Raw genomic sequence first — 10,289 nt, 5'->3', positions numbered from 1 at the left:
TAGCATACAACACTTTCTGTACTACTCTAGGCCGTTATTGTAAATAAGAATTTGTTCTTCACTGACTTCTACGCCTAGTTAAATAAAAGCTAAATACATAACCCTGGCAACCTCAACCTGCCTTTCTCTCACCGGACACCTCCGATCTGCAGCCCTACAACTAACATCCATAACTTTTCCCACCGATACCACACTTTACATCATCTTATGCCCTCCTACACACTTTTCACATCTAGGCATCTCCCTCCTACACACTGCTGCAACATGCCCATAAACTTGACACCTAAAACACTACTATTTTCGGGAAACAAAAGCTCTCACGGTATAACTGACACTTCCTACCCTGACCTTATCTGGCAAAGACTCTACATAAACACTCAGCATGACAGACAAAGTCTTCTGTTTCCCCACACTCTCCACCAATTTAGTTATTGCACATCAAGGCAGGCTTTCCCTAACGGAAGAATTCAAAATAAAGTATCGAACGCGCAAATAGGATCTCACTATCTCGTGCTTGACTCTGCCCACCTCCTTGTTCTATGACTAACTTGATCCAATTGGAAACGACGGGCTCTATATTGGGTTAATTATACAAAAATATTTGCTCCAAATATGCAGTTACCCGTTATTTGAATCTGGAGCGAGAAAAGCGAACTCGGAATAATAACGCCTGAGTGCAGTTTCCACATCCGGTTTTCAGCGGAAAAGGAAGCTCGTTTACGCAGAACCACAGCATGTCTACGTTTTTTGTGACTAAGATTTTAGCCAAGTGTTTAGAATGATTTTCTAATGCCTCGATACGCAGCGTCGAACTCAAAGCATTCCGTTTACATTTTCGGAATAAGCTAACCAGTTACCCACCTGGAAATACTTTGTCGTAGGAACAACTTTTTTTTCTAATTTTTTCTAAACTGTCGTATGGAAGGTTTAGGGGTACCTGCAAAATCAAGGTAGCTACAGTAATTGCTAACTAACGTTAGTTAGCTGAGCTACTCTATTTGATCTGAGCCACTAGTCTATGACAAACAATAGGCTACTCCATGTACAGATAATTAATGTATTGCAATCAATTGGCCCTTGCAAGTGTCATATTTGCCGTCAATACATAGCTAGTTAGCAAGATGATTTGGCTACTTGGTGGTACTCACTATTCGTTTATGTTATGTGCCAAGTCTCATTGGATCTAACATTACTGCAGTGACATGCAAGTTAAGATTGTCAGGTAGCCTGAGGCTAGGGTGGACTCCCTTGGTCAGTTGGTATAGACCTAACAATACACTTGGAATCACTTGGAATATTTCCTCAGAATTTTCCTCAGAATTGTCACTATTGTATAAAGGCTTTATAAAAATCAATTTGATTTATATGCTTAAGGAAATAGGCCTGGACAGCTACTTGGACATTACTAGGTCTAACCAAACTATATTTAAGTTGACCCTGTGCGTCACCCAGATAGCTAGTTTAGTTGGTGTGAGATGGATGTAGATATCAAGCCAGAGGAGGATGAGGTGGAGATATCCCCAGCTGTCATTTTGTCTGACTCTTTTGATGCAAGTTATTTATATGCTGAAAATGGATATGACACAGCAAAACAATGGCTTATTTGTAATGTGTTAGAAGATACAAAACCAAATGATAGGGAGTTTCAAATTAATTCAACAAAAGTTGGTGCTCCACTTCAAACAGCTGTAAATGTGGGTGGTAAAGGTGTTGTTCGTGTTCACACAGAACAGGATAGACCAAGCACCCCTGTAGGGAATTTAATCAAAGAGGAGTCATGTTTTTACATGTCACCCAGTGATATTCAGATTGGAGAAGTATGTACCTTGTCTCGGTCTGTCCTGGTCAGCAACATTAAACAGGCAAATGTGATGCCCTTTGCAGAGGAAGTGGTGAAAAACTGCTACCCCTTGTGCAAAGAAATAGGTGTGGAATTTGATGTGAGATCCAAACCGGCATCCAAAACAAAACTTGACTCACAGTTACTGACAAATGGCGTAATGTATGAGGTTCATAAGTTTGCAAAAAATACAAAAAGGAGTTATATGTATACCGTCTATAATATTCTGAAATATAATTTTGATGTACGTTTTCAAAATCAGAAACGCTGTCAAAATGCCATACATATTGCATCTAAACTCAAACGAATGGCCAAACGGAAACATGTCGCAGATAAATACTTTTCAAAACAAGTGTTTATAATACCGCTTGTGACTAGACAATACAAGAAAAAAGAAGCTAATCCACCTGCAAGATTGTCAAAAAGACAATTGAATTTGAAAGGGATACAAAAGGCAGATGATACAGAGGAGAAGATGAACTCCCAGAAGATGGTTAACAAGACCGGTTTGAAATATCTGGTCGCTGATGCAAGGACTGCATGGTCTCTGCATGCTGAAGAGATCATCTCTATCGAAACAGATGAAACTATCAAGCTTGGCCAAGATAATGGACCCACTGACTTCTGCTTAAAGAAGTCTGACGTTCACTCTGAGGTCACAGAGCAAACCCCATGCCCAGAGAACCACCAAGTTGACATTTGCAGGAAAATGATCAATGAAATTGTTACGAGTGGTGAAATGCAACAGATGAGATGGATTTTTGTAACCTTTTCAAAGTGTTTTGGTGCTGGGACTGGTTCCGAAAAGAAATTTGAACAAATCCTCGCTGAATACAGATCAGACATCCTACCACTGATGGTTGAGAAACATTGTGGCTTTAGTTCCATTGAAAAGACAATGATGTGCCTTGTAAATCAGCTCTTCTGTGGCTTACATTTGATTGATGGCTTTGCTCACCAGGCAAAAACAAGTCTTCTACTTTGGGAAAATATGATTTTAGGAGATAAAGAAGTAGGAGCCCATAGCTCCCCTAACATTAGGACAACAGAGTTGGAGTCTGGAACAGTGCGTTTGGTGAGTTCTGTGAGTATTGCTGTGCAAGAGCTTGGATGGGCAGAGGACGGTCAGCTTGTTCCGTTCGAAACCTTTTTGACCAGCAAAAAAGAATTTGATCAAGTTCCTTTGTCTCTATCCATTGGACACAGAATAGATGGTCTGTTTCATAATTCTGCTGGGGTGTATAGCATCCATGATGATTTGGTTGAGTTTACCAGTACGTACGGAGCTGAGAGTAGTTTGCTTGCGGCAGTTGTTGCTGATTTGGAGGTTCAACAGTTCAAGGCCGGATGCAGAGCTCTGGGTCTGGTTTCCAAGTTTATCATTGATCCTCTCTGGAGAGCCTTAACTTTGAAGGGAAACGTGTTGGAGATGGAAGAAAGATACCAAACCCTTGTTACCAAACTCAAGGAATGGCAGGAAGATGGGAGAGGCCTTGTTAAAGGAAATGCATGCTTGTTTGATGACATTGAGGTATCCAAGAACCTTGTGTTTGACAGGCTTACCATGTGGACCGACACAGACTTTTTTGAGTTGACTGTTCAGATTGTTGAGTTGATCCTAGCCAGTTTTCTGAAGGTATGTTCTATGATGCTTCCAGTCGATCCAGAGCTCCTGTCAAAGAAAAATGATCGATTCAGAAAGGATTTGGCAATATTAGATCAATTGCAAAAAGCTAAGTCAAATGCAGTCAGTATTGCCATTGAAGGCATGGACATGTGCAAGAAGAATCAGACTTGGGAATGGCTGTCCTTTTTGGATGAACCAAAAATAGTGTCAATGAGGAAAACATTCCAGACAGAGTAGGCAAAGGAAGAAGAAAAGCTCTCTGCCACACCTGCAGAAGAATGAAAATTGTAAAGTAATAGACATGAAATATGTCTTATTTTATTTTAGTGGTTTGGTACTTATCTATTTAATAGTAAACCACAGTACAGAACCGTTTAATAGCATGGCATCTTTCAAAAAATGCATGAATGTGCTATGTTTCTAGTGCCTTAGCTTTTGTGTTCAAATAAACAGCAATGCAACCTCAGATGAGTTCAGACAAGTAGATTAAAAGTATAATATAGTTAGTTACATTGTATACCTATTTTGTACTATACTGTATAGCCTAAATATGTTAAAACGTGGTGTCAGTAAATGTTGAATGTCAAATAACGCTTATCCATTTGGTACCACATGTGAATGGTTCCACGTGCTTACCTGTTTTTATATGATTTGAAATCCAATGTAGAGGTTTTTCACGAAGTCTGCTGTTAGGAAAAGTGTAGAGGCTTTGTCACAATAGTTGAATTTGCAGATTCCCTTGGCCTTCTATTCACTTTTGATGCCTGGTCTTGTTTATGAAAAAAAGAACATGATCATTTTGAGAGGAGACCAGTTGTTATTTTAGTGTTATTAGCTTATTTCTGGACCATTTTTTTGTTTGACCTTTGAATTGCCTACTTGAATTGTCAACTTCAATATGAACAAGATGGAGAGCAAGGCTCTGAAAGTTGTCTACTTTTCCATTGTCAAAACGAGTCATGCTTTGTTTTATTTTATTTTTAAATACATTTTTAAATCATATTTTGGTAATCCGTTTTTGAGAGCCTGTTTTATCTCTATATTTTTGTTGGAGATCAAGATGTTTTCATTAGGACAAATGCACTGCAGTGCTTTTCTATCTGCTAAAGCATTCAAGGTTGCACATTTCTGTAGACTTCAGGAAGAACATGCTTTTATAGACAAACATCAAATAATTTGCAAAAGGTGAGAGCTTCATTCACTTCGAAAACTATTCACTGTTTCAATTAAGTAGCTATTTAGTTTCTTCTGTTTTTTGTTTTGTTTACTATGACAATGCATTCTGTCTTTCTGCAGGCCGAGTTCCAGGTTTGTGATGTCCACCATGAGAGATTCTTATTGAAGTTGAACCAGTGACTGTGTGTACCAGTGTTTCCTCAGGAAATGTTGTTAGCTGTGGGGGAAAAATTAGCGGGGGGGGGGGTGTAACTACTCTAAACCTTGGTTCTGGTGACTAAAAACTCAAAGGGAGAGGGACAAAGAGGATCTACATTTAAATGTTCTTACTCGTTTCATTGCAGAGAAGTCCCTCTCACAATTAACAGAAGACACTTGTATAATCAGTGTGATTTCTGCCAACTGTGAGGTCAGCTCTGTCATTGCCGTCAGCTTGTCCAACCCCTGAAATACATGAAAAACTAAAATATGTACAACATTAAACAAGAGCCAACAGAGTGGTAGTTCAACAGGAAAAAGTGTTGGGCAACACTGGCCTATAATGTTCTCATCAAAAGATTGTCACACCCATGCCATACCTTGAATGCTTCAACTAGCACATGTTGCTTGTAAAAGAGGGCCACTCTTGCAGCACAGCAGCCCCTGGCTATTGCAAGAACTGCCTGGAGATGAGGGTCAGGTTAAAGGTGTTTATTCTGCATTACGAAATCCTCTTCGACCCACTGTGCTGTCAGCCTCAGCATGCTCATGGGGCTGACATCGCTGGTCCAAATGTAATTTGTGAAGCTAATAGCAGTGACGCCCATAGCAAGTAGCTCATGGATGTGCGTTTCAACAATACTGTGTAACTCCGGTAGAGCAACATCTAAAAATAGTGCCTACTTGGTAGTATGTACCGGTGCTCGAACCAGTTCGGTGAAAGTACATCATCCACGACAGAGAACGGTTGATTGTCAAGGGCAATGAATTCCATTATCTAGGCGTTAATGGGTTTCGCCTTTGAGTTGTCTCGCTGAAATGTTCTTAGTCTTTCAAATGACTGCTTGACTTGAACATGTTTAGTTGTTGGAAGTGTGCGCTTAGTTTTGTTATGCTTTTCTTCTAAGTAGGGTGTTGATGCACTTTCAAATTAGTAATTCGGTTTGTGGTATTGAAAGATTTAACTTTCTCCCCCCTCTGGAGATAGATATATATATATATATATATATATATATAGATATATATATATATATATTCACCTTTATTTAACCAGTTAGGCTAGTTGAGAACAACTTCTCATTTGCAACTGCGACCTGGCCAAGATAAAGCATAGCAGTGTGAGCAGACAACAACACAGAGTTACACATGGAGTAAACAATAAACAAGTCAATAACATAGTAGAAAAAAATGTATCTATATACATTGTGTGCAAAAGGCATGAGGAGGTAGGCAATAAATAGGCCATAGGAGTGAATAATTACAATTTAGCAGATTAACACTGGAGTGATAAATGATCAGATGAACATGTGCAGGTAGAGATACTGGTGTGAAAAAGAGCAGAAAAGTAAATAAAATAAAAACAGTATGGGGATGAGGTAGGTAAATTGGGTGGGCTATATACCGATGGACTATGTACAGCTGCAGTGATCGGTTAGCTGCTCAGATAGCAGATGTTTAAAGTTGGTGAGGGAGATAAAAGTCTCCGTAAATAATAGCAGCTCAAACGTTGCATATGGCCTTTTTGTTAACTTCCTTTGCAACTTCAAAATAGATCCACACAGCTGACATTGTGGGCTTGGCTAGGAATGCTGTGTTGCATGTGTAATGCTGTATTTGTTGTGGCATCATTATGTCATCTACATACGTTATATAGGTACCCACGTCAGCTTTGACATCGGTTTTGCACATTTGCGTTAAACTAGACATCGGGCTGATGTTGGCGTTTGTGGCTAATATTGGCCAATTCCGATATGCTTACAGATATACCGTGCATCCCTAGAAATAATAGAAAAGTGAAACATGTAATAATAGATACACAATGAGTAATGATAACATGGCTATATACAAGGGGTGCCAGTACCGAGTTGATGTGCAGGGATTTGAGGTAATTGAGGTATATACTGTATGTACATATAACTAGGAATAAAGTGACCAATAGTAAACAGTAGCAGCAGCGTATGTGATGAGTTTGTTCAGGTAACTATTTAACTAACTATTTAGCTTATGGTTTGGGGGTAGAAGCTGTTCAGGGTTCTGTTGGTTTCAGAATTAGTGCATCAGTACCGCTTGCCGTGCGGTAGCAGAGAGAACAGTCGATGGCTTGGGTGGTTGGAATCTTTCTCTGACACCACTTGGTATAGAGGTCCTGGTATGGAGCTCGGCCCCAGTGATGTACTGGGCCATCTGCACTACCCTAGTGCCTTGCAGTGCCGTACCAAGCAGTGACACAGCCAGTCATGCTGTTCTCAATGATCCGTCATGACTGCAGGCTGTATTTTTACCTCTACAGTGTAGAGTCAACCATGTGGTGAAATAAAACATTCCACATTGTTCCTCAGATTTATGCATCACTGGTGGGGAGCTAGTTTCTGGATCAAAATATATGCAAGTAATGCTGTGACTTGGGATTTGATATCTTTTTACAATGATTATCACTGTGACTAGGCCGGAATGAAGTGGATATTTATATCCTCTCATGAAGAGGTCAATGAGGTATTGAGGTTGCAAGTTCAAATCCCCGAGCTGACAAGGTACAAATCTGTCGTTCTGCCCCTGAACAGGCAGTTAACCCACTGTTCCTAGGCCGTCATTGAAAATGAGAATTTGTTCTTAACTGACTTGCCTAGTTAAATAAAGGTAAAATTTTTTTTTATTTTTATTAATTTGCTTGATCTAATAATTTCATACATGTGTATTCACAGGTGATGCGAGTGTGTTTCTCTTTCAACTTGATGCATGCTATTTGAATCTGGGTGTACAACAGCTCTTTTCAGGGTCCAGTTTGTGATCCCCAAAAATGTATTTGTAGTGACTTTCTTCTTGTGAGTTTCACTTATTTTTTTGTGCTGTCTACTAACTGTCCTGACGGTTTGAATATTCATGAAACATTATGATAATATTTGGCTCTGCTCCTTATGTTTATTCACAGATCCTCTGCTTGAAACAATTACGGGATGTGAAGTCTGATTCTGTCCTCAACTTGTTGACCTGCTCTGAGGATGTTGGACACCACTGTTGCACCTTCAGCCATTACTTTTTTTCATGTCAGTCGATGGGCTGACTGACCTCAAGGCGCAGAAGGTGTTTTAAGGTTTGTCGTCGGACACAAACTATTCAGAGTCTGTTGTGAATGACATCCAGTAATTTCTAATTATTTATAATGTATGACAATAGTAGTGAAACACTAGCACTACTCGAGAAATTATTAATGACATATTCTGTGGCGGTAGTCAGCCTAGAGGTTTGAGATGTGGATCAGTTACTGATGCGTGGCTTGTGTCATTTCCCAGCTACCCTCTGTGTTGTGCCCTTTAGCTGGGCACATATTCCCCAAAATGTTCCATGGTGGTGTGCTGCGGCTGACCTGGTGCCGCTGCTTGTGTGTTTTGTGGGGTTGGGAAAGGCTAAAGACAAAGTTCAATTTCTGTGAAAAAAGGACAAAGCATTATCCTGTTGTAGTTTAGGTATAGGAGGTCTGGTGCAGTGGGGTGTTCCAGGTCCGCAACACTTGAGGAGAAAACGTCTTAATCATGATGGTAAGGTAAGCTTGTGACTGTACATGTCATATTCACTGTGTGGACCTCTATGAATCATTACTTAAATATGAACAATATATTGTAGCTAGGGACAGTTAACTGCTTGCACATACAATAAATATTTGTACAACTTTCTACAAATTATTTTGCCATTGTAAATGCTCAAAAACACGATGGTTCTTATCACATTAAAAGCGATCCTGATGATTAAATTATTTGTGTTGCTCCTTCCTTCACAGGTCCTCTGCTTGCCATACTAGAGAGACACACTCTGTTTCCGTCCTCAACTTGCGGACCTGCCCTGAGGATGTTATACACCACTGTTGCGCCTACAGTCATGTTGATTTCCGACTGGTTGTCTTTGGACTACATGCCATGGGCTGACTGACAGAAATACAATGTTCATCACTTTCCTCATATTGGACTACTCTGATTAGTTATGAGGTCACAGGAAATAGACTCATTACTCATAAATCATTGCAGCTCACTTGACTGCATCTGACTGTGGATAGCAGAGCTCTCTGGTATTTCACCATTTGAAATTAAACAACAAAAATGTAGATTACCATTGTTTTACACTTCTGACATATCGCAGCAGTAAGAGTAGTATTCTACCCGACTCATATAAACAACATCCTTGAGTGTTTCATTGATTAATGTATCTTTATAAGATTGTATTCCTTTTTTACCTGTAAAAAAAACCTGTAGACATGCATGATCCTGTAAATATTTACAAGGAACATAAATCTCACTACTTGGTATTTTTATATGGGGATTGTGAAAAATATATTTAATGTAGTTTTGTATGGTAATTGTAAATCAAATTTGTTTTCATTGGACTAGTCCATAAGATTTTTGTTAGGATTTGTTTGTCTTCAACAACTGTTCTTAATTATGCCACCTTTTTTGTCCAATTATCTCCACGTAATACAGCCAGCTTTTCCATTCTTGGTTATCTACCTCTGTAGCCTTTATCTAAAGTTTCATTTTTTTGTATTACTTTGTTATTTGTATTGCTACTCTCTTCACATGGAGATGTTAGTTATGGGATCATGATTCCAATTTGGCAACAGGTGCTTGGATAGTTGGGATTAAATAAGTATTGTTACGGAAATACAAAATGTCAATATCGGTCCCACTTTAAACCAAGTACAAGTACTACATTCACAAATCATCTATAAGTGTTTGTCATACTCTATGAAGGGTTACATACCCATTTCCCCTGTAGAGTGAATTGCCAACTGTGACATAACTCAATATGTATGTTCACACACCATCTGTAGAGTATGACATATGGTTATAGACTATTTGTGAAGTGTTTATGTGGTGTTTATGAAGCCTTTATGAATGCTATTTAATGCCTTTATAAGTTGTACCTATCATTATAAATACTAGTATTAATAGACTATTATTATATTTGTTTGGTGTATTAAGTGAGCTAGCACGTGTATTATGGCATTTAGGTGTTATGGATAATAGCTCTGGAGGAGAGGTCGAGCCATAACAAAGTAAACACTGTTGCCTCCAGTACGATAGGTGGCGATATTGCACTGTTTATCTTGACTGCAAAACAAAGAAGCCAATGCAAATGGCCAATCTGGAATATCATGGGTCATGTGCTGCATACGTGGAGAATCTGAAAGTGGGCGTGTCAACAGAAGTGGGTGTATGGAAACCGAATCAGCTAATTGGGCAGATTTGTTGCCACTCGACCATTTTGTGTGTGGGCTGCACGACAAGTAGATTGTTGACAACCATAGCATTTTAGCTATCCTTAATAACCTCATTCTCCTAACCTGCCACGTTAATTATCCAAACCTGCTAAGCATTTTAGCTAAGCCTAACATCTTTCCTAACCTTAACCTCATTCTACTAACATGCCACGTTAATTATCCTAACCTGCTACCTTCTT

General features: G+C 39.2%; 1 protein-coding gene across 7 annotated transcripts; it reads left to right on the top strand.

The window, feature by feature from the left end:
* The first annotated feature begins 709 nt into the window (after nucleotides 1-709).
* Nucleotides 710-9,785, top strand: LOC124033940. Of its 7 annotated transcripts, none has more exons than XM_046346442.1 (4): nucleotides 710-4,652; nucleotides 7,771-7,932; nucleotides 8,306-8,377; nucleotides 8,617-9,785. In XM_046346442.1, the coding sequence occupies exon 1, from the start codon at nucleotides 1,476-1,478 to the stop codon at nucleotides 3,702-3,704; it is 2,229 nt and encodes a 742-aa protein (XP_046202398.1). In that variant the 5' UTR covers nucleotides 710-1,475; the 3' UTR covers nucleotides 3,705-4,652; nucleotides 7,771-7,932; nucleotides 8,306-8,377; nucleotides 8,617-9,785. The 7 variants fall into 7 exon arrangements, with proteins under 7 accessions (XP_046202398.1, XP_046202400.1, XP_046202399.1 ...); XM_046346444.1 differs by having other exon boundaries at nucleotides 8,306-8,382; XM_046346443.1 differs by having other exon boundaries at nucleotides 8,301-8,382.
* Nucleotides 9,786-10,289: the final 504 nt, after the last annotated feature.

Source organism: Oncorhynchus gorbuscha, linkage group LG04, assembly GCF_021184085.1.
Source record: "Oncorhynchus gorbuscha isolate QuinsamMale2020 ecotype Even-year linkage group LG04, OgorEven_v1.0, whole genome shotgun sequence".
Classification (NCBI taxonomy): domain Eukaryota; kingdom Metazoa; phylum Chordata; class Actinopteri; order Salmoniformes; family Salmonidae; genus Oncorhynchus; species Oncorhynchus gorbuscha.
Note: the sequence above shows the minus strand (reverse complement) of the source record. Positions and strands in the feature narration are given on the sequence as shown.

Excerpts from the sequence above, each read along its gene's own strand:
- LOC124033940 (XM_046346442.1), top strand. The coding sequence starts at position 1,476 with ATGGATGTAGATATCAAGCCAGAGGAGGATGAGGTGGAGATATCCCCA.